Raw genomic sequence first — 18093 nt, 5'->3', positions numbered from 1 at the left:
GCAGGAATAAAGCAAGCTTGGGGGTGCAGAGCGCCACTTACTAAAGGCGAATCCAGGCTTCTACCTCTAGGTGACTGAGTGCCTGTCACCCCCAGACCCCACAGCAGGGCCCTCTGCCTCCGATCAGAGTACTTGGTATTTGGATGAATCAACACTCACTGACAACATCAAGAAGACACTGCACAAGTTCTGTGGCCCCTCCCCTGTGGTGTTCAGGTAAACAGGATCTCTTCATGCCTGTCTGTGGTGGGAGGGGCGCATCCCTCGGGCCATGGCCAGTTTCTTTGTTTTAGTAATGCATACCTCTCCCCCTCCCCCCCCCCCCCCCACCCCTCCCCCCCGCACTGGTACACTGCCTGGCGCATACGACATGTCACTAGTGAAATCAGTGGGTGATGATAATTTTATGTAGTCACAGAGTGGTCTGTCCTTAGGTAGAGCAGGAGTTATTTTGCTTCCTTTCAGCGACTGGGAAACTGAGGCAGAGGGCGATTAAGAATTTTTGTCTGGGTCATACTTTTTCCCCTGTACTCTGTATTTTGACCCCTTTTGTGTCAAAGTCCTGTTGCTCTTTCACCTGCTTTATTCAGCCCCATCTTAGGGTCATCATTTTCCACTCTGCGACTTTCACAGTGATGTGAACTCCATGTATCTGTCTTCCACGGAGCCTCCGGCCGCTGCTGAATGGGCATGTCTGCTGCGCCCACTGAGGGGCCGCGAGCCAGAGGGAGTCTGGAACTTGCTTAGCATCGTGCGGGAGATGTTCAAGCGGAGGGACAGCAATGCTGCCCCCTTGTTGGAAATCCTCACCGACCAGTGCCTCACCTACGAACAGGTAATCCCGCAGAGCTGGGGAGGCCGGTGCTGGCTCATCCTCTCCCTCCCTTAACCACACTCCCCTCTGACAGGGACACTGTGTGGGGCTCCTCTGTTTTCCTCTAAGTTGTTAGGTTCATCTCAGAGTCCTCTTTGTTTCCAGATAACAGGCTGGTGGTACAGCGTGCGCACCTCAGCCTCACACAGCAGCGCCAGTGGGCACACAGGCCGCAGCAACGGGCAGTCAGAGGTGGCGGCCCATGCATGCGCCAGCATGTGTGACGAGATGGTCACACTGTGGAGGCTGGCTGTGCTGGACCCTGCGCTCAGCCCCCAGCGGTGAGTCTCCCCCAAGGCTCACCACCGCCGGGAGATGGGGCCAGCTCTAGACAGACCGAGCCCTCATCTCCTGTACATAGACACACATACCGTTTTTCTAGTCCTAGGGAAATGGGAGGTGCTGAGCATTAGGGTTTCCAGTGATTTATGAGTTCTTTTCCTGAGAGGCTTTCTTCCATCCCTCCTCTAAATAACCCACTTTCCCAAATCCCTGAGTATTCCAGTGATGTCTATGGGGCTGGCTCAAGAAGCGCTTCCTGGGGTCCTTCCCTGTGCCCCACTTCCGGGGAATACCATCTCGCCGTTTCCTCCTGTCCCTGCTCCGCGCAGTGTAGGCCCCACAAGCCCTCCTGGCCCCCGCTTTGTTCCCACAGGCGCCGGGAGCTGTGTGTGCAGCTGCGCCAGTGGCAGCTGAAGGTGATTGAGAACGTGAAGCGGGGACAGCACAAGAAGACCCTGGAGCGGCTCTTCCCTGGCTTCCGGCCGGCGGTGGAGGCCTGCTACTTCAACTGGGAAGAGGCCTACCCCCTTCCCGGTGTCACCTACAGTGCCACTGACAGGAAGCTGGCCCTGTGCTGGGCCCGAGCCCTGCCCCCTCGGCCAGGTGCCTCCCGATCTGGGGGCCTGGAAGAATCCCGGGAGCGGCCCCGCCCTCTTCCTGCCGAGCCAGCTGTGCGGCCCAAGGAGCCTGGGGCCAAGCGCAAGGGATTGGGTGAGGGGGTCCTCTCATCGCAGCGGGGTCCCCGCCGCCTCTCGGCTGAGGGGGGAGATAAGGCTCTGCATAAGATGGGTCCAGGTGGGGGCAAAGCCAAAGCATTGGGGGGGGCTGGCAGTGGGGGCAAGGGCTCAGCAGGCAGCGGGAGCAAGCGACGGCTGAGCAGTGAAGACAGCTCCCTGGAGCCGGATCTGGCTGAGATGAGCCTGGATGATAGCAGCCTGGCCCTGGGTGCAGAGGCCAGCACCTTTGGTGGATTCCCGGAGAGCCCACCACCCTGCCCTCATCCTGGTGGCTCCCGAGGCCCTTCTACCTTCCTTCCTGAACCTCCAGATACTTATGAAGAAGATGGTGGCGTGTACTTCTCAGAAGGGCCTGAGCCTTCCACAGCCTCTGCTGGCCCCCCTGGCCTACTGCCCAGGGAGCTCTGTACCCGGGACGACCTCGCTTCCACAGATGAGAGTGGCAATGGGCTCCCTAAAACCAAAGAGGCAGCCCCTGCGGTTGGAGAGGAGGAGGATGACTACCAGGCGTATTATCTGAATGCTCAGGATGGCGCTGGGGGCGAGGAAGAGAAGGCTGAGGGCGGGGCTGGGGAGGAACACGACCTGTTTGCTGGACTGAAGCCACTGGAACAGGAGAGCCGCATGGAGGTGAGGGGGCTTGGAGGGGACTCTGAGGTTGCCTCTTAGCCATAGCTGGGAGAGGGACCACCTGCCTCTGGTTGCGAGTGACAGGACTTGTGTGACTGTTAGAATCCTGCAGCAGGCTCCTAACTGGCCTCGCTGCCTGCAGTCCATTCTCTTCTCTCCATGTTGATCTTCCTGGAATGTATAATTTTGTCACTCTGCTGCTTAAAACTCTTCAGTGGTTTCCCATTACCCTTAGGCTGAAGATGAAGGTCCTTGGCATGACCTATGAGGCGTCACTTGTTCTGAACTTTGCCTGCTTCTCCAGCCTCATCTAGCTACTATGTCAGTTATACTACACTCAGTTGAGCCGTTCCCGTAGCTTGCCATGCTCTCTCTTACATCCATAGTTTTGTACGGATTGGCCTTTCTGTCTGGAATATTCTTCCCTCATCTTACCTGGTTAGCCCCTGTTCCTTCTTCAGGCCTCAGAGATCTTAGAGACCATGTCCTCTAGGAGGTCTTTCCTGAGACTGCCCCTCTGCCCCAAGTCCCATTGAGGTATCCTGCCATCTGCTCCCCTCTGGACCTTTCCCAGTAGTAGCCAGCCTCACACCTGTTTGTGTGTTTATGTGTCTGTTTCTCTAATGGGCTGTGAGTCTCTGTGGTATACCCAGGACTAGCATAGGGCCCAGTGTATAGCAAGTGCTCATGGGATATTTGCTGCATGAGTGGGTATGGTGTCCTGCAACATGTTTGGTGCCCCTGTCCTCTTTCCAGATATTATTTGCCTGTGCTGAGGCCTTGCATGCACATGGCTATAGCAGTGAGGCCTCCCGCCTCACCGTGGAGCTTGCCCAGGACTTGCTAGCCAACCCACCTGACCTCAAGGTAGAGCCGCCCCCTGCCAAGGTGAGAGAGAACCCCCCTCCCTCCCCAGTTACCCATAACCCTCTCCCACGCCCCACCCCAGGCTAGAATCTCCTCCCTCCATCAAGGCGAGTCAGACTCATCTGCCTGCCTCCTTGTGCTTCCCTCTTTAGGGCAAGAAGAACAAGGTATCTACAAGCCGTCAGACCTGGGTAGCTACCAACACCCTGACCAAGGCGGCCTTCCTGTTAACAGTGCTAAGTGAGCACCCAGAGCACCACAACCTGGCCTTCCGAGTGGGCATGTTTGCCTTGGAGCTACAGCGGCCCCCAGCTTCCACCAAGGCCTTGGAGGTCAGAAGTTCTATCTGAATCTTGCACTGCCATCTCCTCAGAGACTCACACCTTGATCTCCATTGGGGTGATTGAGGTCTTAGTTCCTCCCTATGCCCTCAGGTGAAGCTGGCATATCAGGAGTCTGAGGTGGCCACCCTGCTCAAGAAGATTCCTCTGGGTCCGAGTGAGATGAGTACTGTGCGCTGCCGGGCAGAGGAGCTTCGGGAGGGGACACTCTGTGATTATCGGCCTGTTTTGCCTCTCATGTTGGCCAGTTTCATCTTTGATGTTCTCTGTACTCCAGGTATGATGCCTGACACTGCAGAAAGTGGGGAACTGGGGCAGGGGTAGCTTTCTCTAAAGAGAAACCAAGAGCCCCAAGGCTCTGAATCGCCTGTAAGAAGCATCGGGCAGCTTCATGGAAGGATCTGGAATGATGAGTGTCTTGGGTTTCTTCCCTTTTCATTCTGTCCCATGCCACTTCTGTCTGCTTAACTTACCCCAAATTTTACCCAGTGGTTTCTCCCACGGGTTCCCGGCCCCCAAGTCGCAACTGGAACAACGAGATGCCTGGGGATGAGGAGCTGGGATTTGAAGCAGCAGTTGCTGCCTTGGGTGAGTCTGTCAGTGTCTTGAGCACATCTGTGAGCTAAGCCTGGCGCAGGCCTTGAAGTGCATGAGACATGAGCCCTCTTCTGAAGGGGCTCTATGGTAAGGGGAAAGCCAGCATGACGTGTATGTGCCATGACACATAGTGCCTACGAGACTGAAGAATTGAGGGCAAAAACGTGGGCTATGAATGTTGGGTGTTATAAGGACAGCAAAACAGGACTCTAGGGAAAGGCCTTAGGAAGGGGATAGAGTATGGAATATGGGTTAAAAGATCAGTTAAGTTCTAGGTAGGGGGACAAAACACTGGGAATAAAGACACAGGGGCAATCAAGTCTTCATGAGAGTGGGGAGCCCAACTTCCCTGAAGTGATGGATATGTTGGGGTGATAGAAAGGGCCAAATTATGAAGGTCTTAAAAAGCAGACCAGAGCTTAGGCTGGATGTATTAGGCAGTGGGCACCTTCCATAGGGAAGGTGGGTTGGACCAGGAGAACTCCTTACTTCACATGCTGGTGGCTGGGGAGCCCTGGCCTGTTTACCCTTAGCTGTCTTGCAAGTTATGGCCACTCACAAACCCCATGAGCGCCTCTTTCTCACAGGCATGAAGACAACAGTGAGTGAGGCAGAGCATCCCCTGCTATGTGAAGGCACACGTCGGGAGAAGGGTGACCTGGCCCTGGCACTAATGATCACTTACAAAGACGACCAGGCCAAACTCAAAAAGGTAAGGGATTGAGGTACTGGGATTTCGACAGGCAGAGAGAGCAAATCTTATCACCTTTCTCAGGGGTTTCTAGTATAATGGAAGGGCTATTCTACCTACAGGAGATACTGGGGGAATCTTGGGAACACCTCGTAAGGAACGTGAGAGACCAGTGGTTCTTATAGGAATGCTTGGGCTTGGGGTGGAAGAAGAGAAACAGGGGGCATAAAGTCGTTCATTCATTCATTTATTTCAATATATATTGAATCTCAATATACTTAGTCCTGTGGTAAATGTTATAGGGGATACCAAGATATGTAAGCCAGCCCGTCTTTCAGCAGGTTCTCCTGTGGTTAGAACTGGGAAAGTCTTCCTGAGGAGGAAGTACTAAGCTGTTTCAAGGAGAAAGAAAAGTAATAGAAGTCAGGAGATAAAGGGCATCCAGTCACCGCTTCTCTGTATTTCAGATCTTAGACAAACTCTTGGACCGAGAGAGCCAGACGCATAAACCACAGACACTGAGTTCGTTCTACTCATCTAGCCGCCCAGCCACAGCCAGCCAGAGGTCTCCTTCAAAGCATGGGGGCCCATCTGCTTCAGGGGCCCTGCAACCTCTGACCTCAGGCTCTGCAGGGCCTGCTCAGCCAGGGAGTGTGGCAGGGGCTGGGCCAGGCCCCACTGAGGGCTTCACAGAGAAGAATGTGCCTGGTGAGGTGGGGGCACTGGGCAGGGGGGATGTGTGGTATGGAGCTGTGTTGGGCCCCCCTTTCCCAGGCTCATCCCAATGTCCTGTCTTCCCTACGTAGAGAGTTCCCCACATTCCCCCTGTGAGGGTCTCCCATCTGAGGCAGCTTTGACCCCAAGACCAGAGGGAAAGGTTCCCAGCCGCTTGGCACTTGGCAGCCGTGGAGGCTACAATGGACGGGGCTGGGGCTCACCAGGGCGGCCTAAGAAGAAGCACACAGGTAACAACCCGTGGGATGATATGGAGGGAAGGATATTCCTGAAGGTTGGAGTCTGAATTCTGGAGCTTCTGACTTCTGAGACCGTCTTGTCTTGGGGGCATTAGGCATGGCCAGCATTGATAGCAGTGCCCCTGAAACGACGTCGGATAGCTCCCCAACCTTAAGCCGGAGGCCACTTCGAGGGGGCTGGGCCCCTACCTCTTGGGGCCGAGGACAGGACAGTGACAGCATTAGCAGCTCTTCCTCAGACTCCCTTGGCTCCTCGTCCTCCAGCGGAAGTCGCCGGGCCAGTGCCAGTGGAGGGGCCCGGGCGAAGACAGTTGAAGTTGGCAGGTCAGTGGGAAGAAACACCCTTGTCTTCTGACCTGGCCCACCCCGAGAGCCACATCCCTAGTGTAATCCAACTGTTGTCTCCGTCAGCATCCTCACTTACCCTGGTCTTTTCCAACCTACCTGGACACCCACCTCAGAGAAACCCCAATCCCTGTCCCTACCCCATTGCCCCTTCAGGTACAAGGGCCGCCGTCCTGAGAGTCATGCCCCCCATGTACCCAATCAGCCGTCAGAGGCAGCTGCACACTTCTACTTCGAGCTGGCGAAGACGGTGCTGATCAAGGCAGGGGGCAACAGCAGCACTTCCATTTTCACACATCCATCTTCCTCAGGGGGCCACCAGGGTCCTCACCGTAACCTGCACCTTTGCGCCTTCGAGATTGGGCTTTATGCCCTTGGCCTGCACAACTTTGTTTCTCCCAACTGGCTCTCACGTACTTACTCTTCCCACGTTTCCTGGATTACAGGTAAATCCAGCATCTTGATTTGGGTATGGGAAGGGGATTAATCAATGGTGATAAGTCATAACCTTGTGGAGTTACTGACCTGATAGGAGAGATGCCATTCCCATTCCCATTGCCCGTGCTAACCCCACTCTGCTTTTCTCTCCTTTTCCTGAAGGCCAGGCAATGGAGATTGGCAGCGCAGCCCTGACTATACTGGTAGAATGCTGGGATGGGCACCTGACACCCCCTGAGGTTGCATCCCTGGCTGACAGGGCATCACGGGCACGAGACTCCAACATGGTGAGGGCAGCGGCAGAACTAGCCCTAAGCTGCCTGCCTCATGCCCATGCGTTGAACCCCAATGAGATCCAGCGGGCCCTGGTGCAGTGCAAGGAGCAGGTATTTTTACAGGCAATTGCGGACCTGCTTTGGGGCATCTGGGCAGGGAGGTTGGGTCCAGCTCCTGATTCCCATATCCTGGAGTTCACAAACTATCCAGTTGGTCCTCTCATGGTGACACTTGATATAGTAATGTGCTTTCACATCTGTTACATCCTTTACCTTACAACTCTGAGAACAGGATTATTCGTAGTTCATAGATAAGGAAATGTGGCCTATAGTCTAGGGACCAAGATGATCACCAAGATGGAGTCCTTAGGGAAGGCCTCAGGGAGATGATGGGACTTGGCTGGGAGTAGCTAAATTAGTTTGGAACTGGGACTGTAACCTGGGTCTTGACTTCTACTGGTCAAGTATTTGTTCATTGTGTGAAGCATTCACTGCTCTGACACTGACTCTGGGCACTGGCCCTGACCTTAGGTGCCTCCCCAGGAACCAGCCAACTCTGAGGGAGACATTGGAATGTCATCTAGAACTGTCCCTGAGTAAAGCCCTTCCCCCTTAACCCTCTTTGCCCCTCCCTTCCAGGATAACCTGATGTTGGAGAAGGCCTGCATGGCAGTGGAAGAGGCGGCTAAGGGTGGGGGCGTATACCCCGAAGTGTTGTTTGAGGTTGCTCACCAGTGGTTCTGGCTATATGAGCAAACAGCAGGTGGCTCATCCACAGCCCGTGAAGGGGCTACAAGCTGTAGTGCCAGTGGGATCAGGGCAGCTGGGGAGGCTGGGCGGGGGCTGCCTGAGGGCAGGGGGGTCCCAGGGACTGAGCCGGTTACAGTGGCGGCGGCGGCAGCAGCAGTGACAGCAGCCACAGTGGTGCCAGTCATCTCGGTGGGGTCCAGTTTATATCCGGGTCCAGGACTGGGGCACGGTCATTCCCCTGGCCTGCACCCCTACACTGCTCTACAGCCCCACCTGCCCTGCAGCCCTCAATACCTCACCCACCCAGCTCACCCTGCCCACCCCATGCCTCATATGCCCCGGCCTGCCGTCTTCCCTGTGCCCAGCTCTGCATACCCACAGGTGAGTATGCAATGTTCTACTGGAGACTGGGCATGTGGGAACACATTGGGAGTTCACAGGGGGTTGGGGTGGGGTACTCCGGGAGGATAACAGGGCTGTCCAAAGAGTCCTGGTGAGGTGGCGGGAGTTGGGGGACCCAGCCTAACTAAGATAAGAAATGCAGGATACCCAGCTGTGGGATGAACGGGGAAGAGCTACATCCTAATATAATTTGGAATCTTCATTTTCTTCCCGCCTCTAGGGTGTGCATCCTGCATTCCTGGGGGCTCAGTACCCTTACTCGGTGACTCCCCCCTCACTTGCCGCCACTGCTGTGTCTTTCCCCGTCCCTTCCATGGCACCCATCACAGTACATCCCTACCACACAGAGCCAGGGCTCCCACTGCCCACCAGTGTGGCCTGTGAGTTGTGGGGACAGGGAACAGGTGAATGGAGGGGAGGCACACGGGGCAGGGGAGGGGGGGAGGGAATCCTCCCTGTCACTCTCTGGGCTCTGAGTTCCTCATGTGGCTTTCATCCCACCCTCAGTGAGCAGTGTCCATCCAGCTTCCACGTTTCCGGCCATCCAGGGTGCCTCACTGCCTGCCCTGCCCACACAGCCCAGCCCTCTGGTGAGCGGGGGTTTTCCACCACCCGAGGAGGAGACTCACAGTCAGCCTGTCAACCCGCACAGCCTACACCACCTGCACGCCGCCTACCGTGTCGGTGAGAGGAGGGCCCTTCCTGTGCCCCCACCTGCAGCTAGAGGCTCTTCCGTGACCCCTCCCCACCATACCTCTTAATTGGTTTACCGTGGGGTCAGGTACCAGGCTGAGGTAGAGGGTAGAGGACGCACCCTCACCATGTGCCCACCCTTTTCTCCCAGGGATGCTGGCACTGGAGATGCTGGGTCGCCGGGCACACAATGATCACCCCAACAACTTCTCCCGCTCCCCCCCCTACACTGATGATGTCAAATGGTTGCTGGGGCTGGCAGCAAAGCTGGGTAACACCTCCCCTCCCCAGGACCATTGTCCGCCCTCACCTGCTCCCCCCACCTTCCCATCCCAGACCTCCTTCCTAGCTCTTGCTCAGAGTTGAGGCCTTGGTCGGGTATGTGTGCGTGCGCGAGGGGCGGGGGGCTACCTCAGCTCCTGGGGTGGAGGGAGGCTCTCTGCCAGGCCAGAGCTGAGAGATTAAAGTTGGGTCCCTAGGGCAGAGGTGGCCACCCCCGTCTCATGCCCCTCCCCCTGCCCCCCAGGAGTGAACTACGTGCACCAGTTCTGTGTGGGGGCAGCCAAGGGGGTGCTGAGCCCGTTTGTGCTGCAGGAGATCGTCATGGAGACGCTGCAGCGGCTGAGCCCCGCTCATGCCCACAACCACCTGCGTGCCCCGGCCTTCCACCAACTGGTGCAGCGCTGCCAGCAGGCATACATGCAGGTGATAACCCAGGAAGTATGGAGCAGGGTGGAACACCTCCTGGGCAGGCAGGGAACAGATCACCCAGCACGCCAGGGTGGAGGGGCCTGGTTCTGTGCTTAGTGGCTTATCCTCCCCACGTCTTCCAGTACATCCACCACCGCTTGATTCACCTGACCCCTGCCGACTACGACGACTTTGTGAATGCGATCCGCAGTGCTCGCAGCGCCTTCTGCCTGACACCCATGGGCATGATGCAGTTCAACGACATCCTGCAGAATCTCAAGCGCAGCAAACAGACCAAGGAGCTGTGGCAGCGGGTCTCACTCGAGATGACCACCTTCTCCCCCTGAGTCTGGCCCCCCTAGGGCCCTATACAGGGACACAGGCCTGTGGCTATGGGGACCCCTCACAAAGGGGGAATGAATCTTGGCTGGACAGATCATCCCCACTCAGTTCCCTGGTAGCCCAGACTGGCAGCTGTTCTTGGGGCCAAGATGTCTCAGACCCTAGAAGCCTAGGGTTGGGGGAGACAGCCCTGTCTGGGAGGGGGCGTTGGGTGGCCTCTGGTATTTATTTGGCATTTATAAATATATAAACTTCTTTTTTACTCTCGTCTGCCTGGGCCTTTCCCTTCTTTCCCTCCATGTGTGGATGAACCTTGAACTGGGGCAGAGGAAAATCTTGATACTTGCTTTTATTCTAGGTTTCTCCCACTCCAGTGAGGCAGACAAAACAGAAAAATAAGGGTGTTTATTAAACTCATTTCTAGCCCACACCTAGGGCTCATATTCAGCTCTATGAGCCACCGTCTGACCTCATCCCCATTCAATGTGAATGACATTAGAGAGGCCGGGCCACAGGTAGATCCCATTGATCCCACAGTAAGGGGTCCCTCCCACGGCCACTATAGATAGATACACTGCTGGGGATAAAGAGGGAAAGCATTGGATTAATACGTTCCTCTACACCCTGCCTGGACCCTCTCATTTCCCCCCCCACCTTCCAAGACCATGGGCCAAAGGTGCCTAGTACCATCTTGTGGGGTATCAAGGGAAGCCCCTTTATTAGACCCCAGAGCTATGGGAAAGGGATGCCCTTCCCTTCTTAGCCATCCCAGGCCTCGAGGCCACTGAGGTAGAAGGGGGAGGGGCCAGGCCACTCTAATCCCCCTTGTGGGCCCTGCTCTGGGCTTGCCCCTTAGGGAAAAAGGGGGCTTTTGCTGGTACGGGAGGCTGATACATCAGCCCGGACTGGAATGCTGCAGTTCTTCCCGAAGCCACGAGGGCACTGGCTGTCCAAGCCGGCTCAGCAGCTTCGACAGCTCCAAATTATGGTTCCGGAAAAAATCCGTAAGGAAAAGGCGGGACTAACAGGAGAAAAATGAAGTCAGAAATGGTAAGGAGTGGACAAAATCAGATCTTACAGGTGGAAAGGGATACCCTGTCCCTGGCTTTGCTTACCTCAGTGTCCATATCTGGGTACTTCCGGCCTTTGCTCTTGCCTAGACAACGAGTCTTGCCACCTTCAAGTCCCTGGCACCAGAATCCCTTATCTTCATCAAACCTGCTCAACAAGAAGAGGCCATTAGGTGACAGAAAAGAAATCCAAGCCTCATAAACGTACACTACCTCTCCCAGCCCAGAGGGACACATGTCTCTCCTTGCAAGACAGGGTAAATCCATGTCTCTTCCAAACAGACACGGTCAACCTGCTTCCCCATTTCCCCCAGTCATCCTCCCCTGGGTCATGCTCTCCCACCTGAGGGTCCGTGTGTAGTTCAGAAAGGGTGTGATACCCAGGAACTTCTGGATGCTCTCCATTGAGGCAGCTGGGTTGGTACGCAGTTCTTGCCCATCCACAATCAGCAACTAAAGGGACAGGGATGTGGTTCCCTCTGTATTCCTTAGAAGCCTCTGGGCTGAAGGGAAAAGGAGGGGAAGGGGACCCCCATGTGGGCTACTGGGGAACTGTACCTGTCCAGAGGGGTAATATGTCAGCCAGCGTTGTAGATGGGTGGAATAGTAGCCAGGGACAAGACAACGGTCCTGTAAGGAGCGAAGTGCCAGAGGGGCATGGGAGGAGGCTGAAATCACCTGGTAGAAGGTATAGTTCAGAGCAACTGGGTCTCCATGTGCTCGCTGATGCTGAAGGACAAGGAACAGGAAGGCAAGGAATTGGTGATTTGACAGCACTGTTCTGCCCTTACTCTTAGTCTAGTGAACAGACAGCATAGGCACCCCTCCCCAAGGCACTAGCTTAGTTTCCCTACCCTCATTCCTTTCTGTCTCTCTAGCAGTCACCACCTCTCTTAAGTTCTGATGTGTGCCTAGCTTCAGGCTCACCTGGTACCAGGAGTAGGCCCTGTCAGCAGGGTTGGTGAGCACAGTGATGATCTTGGCTCGCGGCAGGAGGGCAGCCCCCCGACGTGGTACAACCTCTGAGTCAAAGTAGGTGGCACTTTTTTCAAACAGGAAATCAGTGCTGGCATTAGAAGGGACAGGGAAGAAATCCATGTACCTAGGAAGTAGTAGAGAGGAGAGGCAGAGAATTTGCAGAGTGAAGGGGCCAGACATCTGTGCTGGGAGAAGCTGGAATGGGGTATTTTAGGGGAAGGGAGTGTCCTGAGAAGCATTCCAGGTCTCACCAGTCAATGCCCTTGTGGTAATTAGGGCCGCTGAAGAACTGAATCTCCTCAAAGGTGCTGGGGCTTGGGAAACTGCTAGTCACAGCTGGGTGCAGGCTCAGGAAGAAGTGAATAGCTGTGGTCCCTAAATGGGAGAGAAAGTCCAGGCCATTGTGGGAGAGAATCCACCTCAACAACATCAGCTTGAAAGACGTGAGAAAATAACCACTCTGGGTGGTAAAATACCGTTTGGCCAAACTAGAGCGAGAAAAGGAACGCCTGAGAGAGGCCCAGGGAAGGGTTAAAATGGTAGTTCTCAGCCTTGATTGTACATCAGAATCACTTGTGGGTCTTTCAAAAAACTCAACAGATGATTCTGATATATAACCAAGTTAAGAATCACTCAAGGGACTGGATTAATGAGGGGTGGGTATGAGAAGGGAGTTCCTTGGCCAAAGAATTCTTTGGGTTTAAGGCAAGGCAACAGAAGTTGCCTAAGGATGATTCACCTGTCTTCTGGGGTCCCACAATGAGGAACTTGGGGAGCCGATCACAGGTTTTCTCCTTGGACCAGATATCTTTGTGCCTCTTGTCGTCACAGGGATTCTGAAGGTGAGGCCAAGAATCAGATAATCTTTTCCTCAACGGCCACCCCCATCACGTCTCTAGGTCAGCCTGAGTTCCACCTATACCTGCCAAAGGGGGCTTTGCTCTTGAGGGAAGAGGTCAAAGTACTTCCGTGCGAGAGGGACAGGAGGAAGGGTCTGTAGGCGCAGCCGTGTCCAGCACTGCAGAAAGCGCACCAGGCTCTCAAAGGTGTACAGGCCCAGCCGATCATTTCCATAATTAGACAGATGAGTCATAAAGATGCTGATCTGAAAGGGGGTGCCTGCATGTCAGATTTGGAGAGCCTATCCCACTTCAGAAGTGGGCTCGGTGAGCAAAAGTCTCAGTATGCAAACACTTTGGCCGTCCAATCTTCTAGCCCTTCCTCTCGGCACCTTACCGGATTAAGCAGCACTGTCAGAAAGAGTTCTCCACCTCGGATGCTCCGGTCTAGTTCGCGAGAGCCTCCGGGATACTCATTATAGAAGATCGTGTGAGTGAAGAGGCCACACGTCTGCCGTGGCAGCACCTGAAGGGAAAAGAACAGACAGGGACAGATGAGATTTGAAAGGTAGAATGAGAAGTAGATTAAGGACAAAAGACCTGAGGCATTAGGATTCCCTGGGTTTGCAGAGGACTCAGTCTGAAGTTACAGCAACATAGCTCTTGCTACGTGCATTATGACTTTTCATCTCTCTACCCCTTATTACATGGACGAACTTGGACAATGCATGTTGGAGGCTGTCCAAATGTGGGAGTTTGATTCAAGTCTGTATTGGGAGTCCCTCACCATAATGCCATTGTGAATGAAGCCACGGCGGTAGCGGGCAGGGCGGAGATGGGGATACTCCTCAGTGCTGGTCACCTGGATGCCCCACACGGATTTCCAGGCCTCATAGAGCTGTGTGTGGATGGGATACACGCCGGAGTGGTGGGGGGCCACAGCGTACCCCAGATCCGTGGGAATCCCATGCTCCTGGGAATGGCAGAGACTCTCACCAGGACCTGGTGAGGTTTGGGTAGTAGAGGGTAAAGAGGGTGGGGATGCCTCCACAGAAAGTAAAATGGAAAGGGTGGGGAAAGGGTACCCCATTAGGGTAAGGTTGAGAAGGAAGCATCATCTTTGGGAGAAAGTATGGGGAAGAGATCCAGGGGTCTCACCAGAGCAAACTGTTTGTTGAGCCTCATCTGGTCAGCCAGCACGGAGCGATTGTGGAACAGGTGTGGCTGCATGTGGCTCCACATGTGGGGGAACCACCAGAACTCTTGGCGGTGCTTCAGCAGCATGTCGTCCCCTGCATCCTCCTCCTCTGTCCCTATGACCACACACTGACCACTGACCACGGCCGGTCAGCCCCTGTGCCCTCCTTTGTTCTGTAACAACACTGACCACTTTCCATCCTTGGGACAACATTGCTGACCTCTGCCCACCTAAGACTGTCTATTTTCCCGATTGCCAACCTGCCCTCCAGCCACCCATGCTAACCTAAATTCATACCCACTGCTAGCTCCTCACAGCATTCTGACCCCAAATCTTGCCCCTTTTCTCCAACCTGTCTGCCCAGGAGGATGGACAGTGGAGAGACAGATCAAACTGAGACTGATACGCTGAAGGAGCAGGGGAATAAGCTCACCAGTATGATAGAACTTGCCCGAGAAGCCCAAGTTGAAGGTGAAGTTGGGGACTAAGGTCCTGAGTTTGTTCTGGGTGGTCAACAGAGCCTGAAAGAGTAGCAGGGACATGAGAAATCAGGAGACTAAGAAGGAGAAAAATGAGAAGTAGCATTCTTCTTGCCTAGAAAGGGTAGGGAGCGTTATCTATGACTAGCTCAGAATCAAGGAAGGGAGTCTGATAGGACAGAGCTTGAAACAGCTTCTAAGGAAAGAAATGAGTCAGGAAAAAGAAAGACTGACCTCAACATCAGCCACCTTCATGCGGGTTCCTTCCTTGCCCACAAAGATGTCATCGATGTCTACCAAGATGTAACGGTCAAGGTCCAAGCAGAGGCGCTTGCCAGTGAGGTACGCAACAGCATCGACAAAAACGAGTTTGTGAAGCCAGAAGGAGAGGCCATGGCCAAAGAGCACCCGCTGGATGCCATCGTGAAGCCCCAAGTCCTGTACCACAGTGGGAAGCCGGGCCCGGCGAGGTAAGGGTCCTGGCACCGGGGGCTCAGCTGGTCGAAGGCTGGCAAGAAGCACTGGTTCATATGTGCTATGATTGGATTGGAAGATGGTCCAGTCATCACCGGGAAGTGGACCCGGCTCCAGGCGGCTGGGGCGTGTGAGATGCAGTAGTGGGGCAGAAGGATTCACTTGGTAGTCCTGGAGCCCCAAGTTTGAATGTAGAAAAAGGGGAAAGCCCTTGAGCTGGGCACTAAGCAAGCTATGCTCATGGGCTCGGAAAAAGCCAATGATGCCCACACCATACTCCACACAGTACCGGTCTAGCAGTTCCCGACTCCAGGTATCCAGGTTGACATACTTGAGCAGGTTCTCATAAATGACCAAGACATACCGACCACGGGTATGATCAGTCAGTGTGGGCATGTCCCCTCGGCCAGGTGCTAGCTCAGTGCTGTAACGAAAACGGCTAGACTCCAAGATGGCCACAATCTCCTGCCCCAGCTGTGAGTATGCGCTCTCCACAAACACAAGGACCACGGGTTCAGTTCGTGCTGTCTCTGGCGGCCTGGGGGGCCGGGGTGGGACTGGAGGCCGTACAGGGCCAGGACCAGCTGCCCCACCACTACTGCAGTCTCCCAAGGGCAGGGGCAATGGTTCCTTGGCCTTGGGGCTGGTGGATACGTAGTAAGCCAAGAAGCCCATGGAGCCCAGACTGAAAGCGATCAGCAGCAGTATGAGGCGGTGCAGTTCCAGCTGCCGAGCTGGGCGTACCACCTTCCACAGCTTGAGCATGGCGGGGGAGGTGAGGCAGGGATGGGGACCACCTTAGGGGATGGGAGGTGGGAGTTCTATAGGCTGAGGCTCTCTTGGGAGGGTAGAAGGATATGAAAAGAGGGGAAAGGGATTCCTGCAGGGTCAGTTCCCTGAAAAGGTGGGCACAAGTCCCCTTAGTATAGGATAGGGGAGGTAGAAGGGGCAACAGGGGGCAACTGGACAGAGTCCATTGGTCTCAGGTCACCATGGCCCACTGGCCCATGGCTTCAGGATGCAAATCTAGCCAGGCTCCACCTTTGGTCCTGGCTGAGCTCCTCACATCAGAGGTCAGCAAAGTTCACAATCTCTGCCCTCACTACCTGTAAGACAGAAATCAATGGTTATTTCTCTCCTTGAAACTGTGTCATTAATCCATTCCCCTCTTCACCCCATTTCTCTTACCTCCTGCTCACAGGATGGTTTGTTCTCCAAAAAAAAAGCTCCTGTAGAAGAACAACATAATCTGAGTCTCATACGTCAGCTTCACAGCCTGTTCCCTTTCTTAGAATACTGTCTAAATTCTCCTCCCTGAGCTAAGCTCAGAATTGAAGCAGTATATCCAAGGTCTGGAAGGGAACAAATTTCCCATCGACAAGAGGCCAAACAGCCCAGGAGGCTGAAAATGAACCTGCTCTGAAAGGAGTTCCCAACCCGTGACAGAGCAGTTGGTCAGCCAGCAGGAGCTCTGTTCGTCCTGTGAAGAAGGGGCGGAAAGCCCCAGAAGTCCCGTGCTCCAACAAAATATCAGATAAGAGGAAACTCATGTGTCTGTTAATCTTCCTCATCTATCAAACCCAACACCACAGGCTAACAGCACTAACGAACTTGCAGGCAGGTGGGGAAATTCCAGAGGGAAGAGAAATGGTGCTAGCTAATCATTCTATTATCATTCAAACCCAGAACCTGGGGATTCTCTTTTCCATTGCTTGGGAAAAATTACCCATCCCTCCCCTTTATCTCACTTGTGCCAGTGTCAGGAGGGGTGATAACAATGTAGCCCCAGAGCAGGCCACATCACTGGCACCTAAGAAAAGCTAGAGAAATGAGTCCAGAGCTTGTCTCCCTATCCACTCCAGTTCTCTTTCCTAACTTAGCCTAGGTGGTACTACACTCTCACCCCTGAACAGCTCAGAAGGGTCCTGAGCTAGCCTGGAGAGACATGAGGGATTGAGTCCTGTTACAAAAACAGAGCGAACTGAATGGGGCTGGATGACAGAGAGCAACAGGAGCTTAAGCAGTATACAATCAATAATAGAGAAGGAGTAAGAACAGTCGGATCAGAAAATAGTTTTAAGCAGACCTAATTCCGGAGACTTTTTTCCTTAAGTAGATAGACTACTTCTAGAAGCTTTACCGTCACTCTCCCTACCGTAGTCACTCGAAGTAAGGCCAGTGGCTGGAGATCTCTCTCTACCACACATCCCACACACACACATACCCATCTCCGGGTGATTAAGCAGAGATGGGGTCCTTCAGAACTGAGAGAGACAACATAAGAACAGTTCTGCTTTGGCCTGGGTAAAACTAATTGGTGTGAAAAGAGAGCTGGGAAAGGATCAAAATGGTGACGGGAAGGGATGAATCCTAAGAATTAGAGGAAACTTTTTGGGGCAAACACAGTAGTGAGAAGAAGTCACTGTGGGGAAGCAGATACTGGGGTTGTATCACCCACGAGGTTAAGAATAAGAGTTAACATTTACTGAGGGCTTACACTTTGCCAGACATTCTTCTAAGAGCTTTCCATATATCTAATGCTCACACCGGCCCTAAGAGGTAACTAATATCCCCATTTTACATATGACTATTTTGAGGTCCAGAGAACTTAGCAACTTGCCCAGGATCACACAGCTCAGTCAGTGGAGGAAATGGGATTCAACGTCAGGCCTGTCAGGCTCCAGCCCTGGTCTTAACCACTGCATTTTAGCTTCGAACCTAGAAGCAGCAGCAATATTCAGGGAAGGGGTGATGAGGGAGTACTAGGATGGGAAGATAAATGCTGAAGCGGGACCGCGGCAGGGAGGGGGCTAAAGGTGCGGGCGCAGCAGGACGAGAGCAACAGAGGGGGGTGCTGGGGAAGGCGGGGGTGTGGGCCCCGCGCTGGGAGACCGACAGTGCAGATGCCGCGGGAGAAGGGGGACCGAGCAACGACACGGGCGTGGGGGGCTGGCACACGGGGGTCGCGGATGGAGGGCCCTGCTGGTGGGAACATGGGCTTACAGGTGGGTATGGAGAGAGTCGGGCGTGGAGCATTAAAGGGGATGGGGCAAGGGGCGCGTGGAGGAGTCTGCAGGGACATTGGGGCGGGCGTCGGGCAGGGGGGAGCCCCGAGGGGAGAAGGAGC

General features: G+C 54.5%; 2 protein-coding genes across 3 annotated transcripts in view; one reads left to right on the top strand and one right to left on the bottom strand.

The window, feature by feature from the left end:
- Window positions 1-10198, top strand: part of ZSWIM8 (zinc finger SWIM-type containing 8) — a 14529-nt gene extending 4331 nt beyond the window's left edge. The window contains exons 7-26 of one of the 2 annotated variants that reach the window (XM_007467510.1): window positions 96-216; window positions 634-835; window positions 980-1155; window positions 1530-2523; window positions 3280-3411; window positions 3543-3722; window positions 3825-4008; window positions 4221-4319; window positions 4916-5040; window positions 5487-5727; window positions 5826-5984; window positions 6089-6317; window positions 6495-6784; window positions 6939-7162; window positions 7691-8182; window positions 8424-8607; window positions 8711-8887; window positions 9048-9167; window positions 9423-9601; window positions 9730-10198. In XM_007467510.1, the coding sequence (XP_007467572.1) occupies window positions 96-216; window positions 634-835; window positions 980-1155; window positions 1530-2523; window positions 3280-3411; window positions 3543-3722; window positions 3825-4008; window positions 4221-4319; window positions 4916-5040; window positions 5487-5727; window positions 5826-5984; window positions 6089-6317; window positions 6495-6784; window positions 6939-7162; window positions 7691-8182; window positions 8424-8607; window positions 8711-8887; window positions 9048-9167; window positions 9423-9601; window positions 9730-9933 (4712 nt within the window). In that variant the 3' untranslated portion in view covers window positions 9934-10198. The remainder of the gene's footprint in view (window positions 1-95; window positions 217-633; window positions 836-979; window positions 1156-1529; window positions 2524-3279; window positions 3412-3542; window positions 3723-3824; window positions 4009-4220; window positions 4320-4915; window positions 5041-5486; window positions 5728-5825; window positions 5985-6088; window positions 6318-6494; window positions 6785-6938; window positions 7163-7690; window positions 8183-8423; window positions 8608-8710; window positions 8888-9047; window positions 9168-9422; window positions 9602-9729) is intronic. The other variant, XM_007467509.1, reaches the window with a different exon arrangement.
- Window positions 10199-10318: 120 nt separating this feature from the next.
- Window positions 10319-18093, bottom strand: part of NDST2 (N-deacetylase and N-sulfotransferase 2) — an 8058-nt gene continuing 283 nt past the window's right edge. Inside the window, exons 2-16 of the mRNA XM_007467508.1 lie at window positions 17587-17684; window positions 16155-16195; window positions 14727-16072; window positions 14447-14534; window positions 13974-14128; window positions 13603-13788; window positions 13213-13341; window positions 12899-13081; window positions 12716-12812; window positions 12228-12351; window positions 11926-12100; window positions 11557-11727; window positions 11342-11451; window positions 11044-11146; window positions 10319-10949 (exon numbers count right to left, since the gene is read on the bottom strand). Coding sequence (XP_007467570.1) covers window positions 10824-10949; window positions 11044-11146; window positions 11342-11451; window positions 11557-11727; window positions 11926-12100; window positions 12228-12351; window positions 12716-12812; window positions 12899-13081; window positions 13213-13341; window positions 13603-13788; window positions 13974-14128; window positions 14447-14534; window positions 14727-15731 — 2652 coding nt within the window. The 5' untranslated portion in view covers window positions 15732-16072; window positions 16155-16195; window positions 17587-17684 and the 3' untranslated portion in view covers window positions 10319-10823. The remainder of the gene's footprint in view (window positions 10950-11043; window positions 11147-11341; window positions 11452-11556; window positions 11728-11925; window positions 12101-12227; window positions 12352-12715; window positions 12813-12898; window positions 13082-13212; window positions 13342-13602; window positions 13789-13973; window positions 14129-14446; window positions 14535-14726; window positions 16073-16154; window positions 16196-17586; window positions 17685-18093) is intronic.

This window comes from Lipotes vexillifer, unplaced genomic scaffold, assembly GCF_000442215.2.
Source record: "Lipotes vexillifer unplaced genomic scaffold, Lipotes_vexillifer_v1.1 scaffold865, whole genome shotgun sequence".
In the NCBI taxonomy this organism is placed as follows: Eukaryota; Metazoa; Chordata; class Mammalia; order Artiodactyla; family Lipotidae; genus Lipotes; species Lipotes vexillifer.
This window is presented reverse-complemented; position numbering and strand designations above follow the sequence as displayed.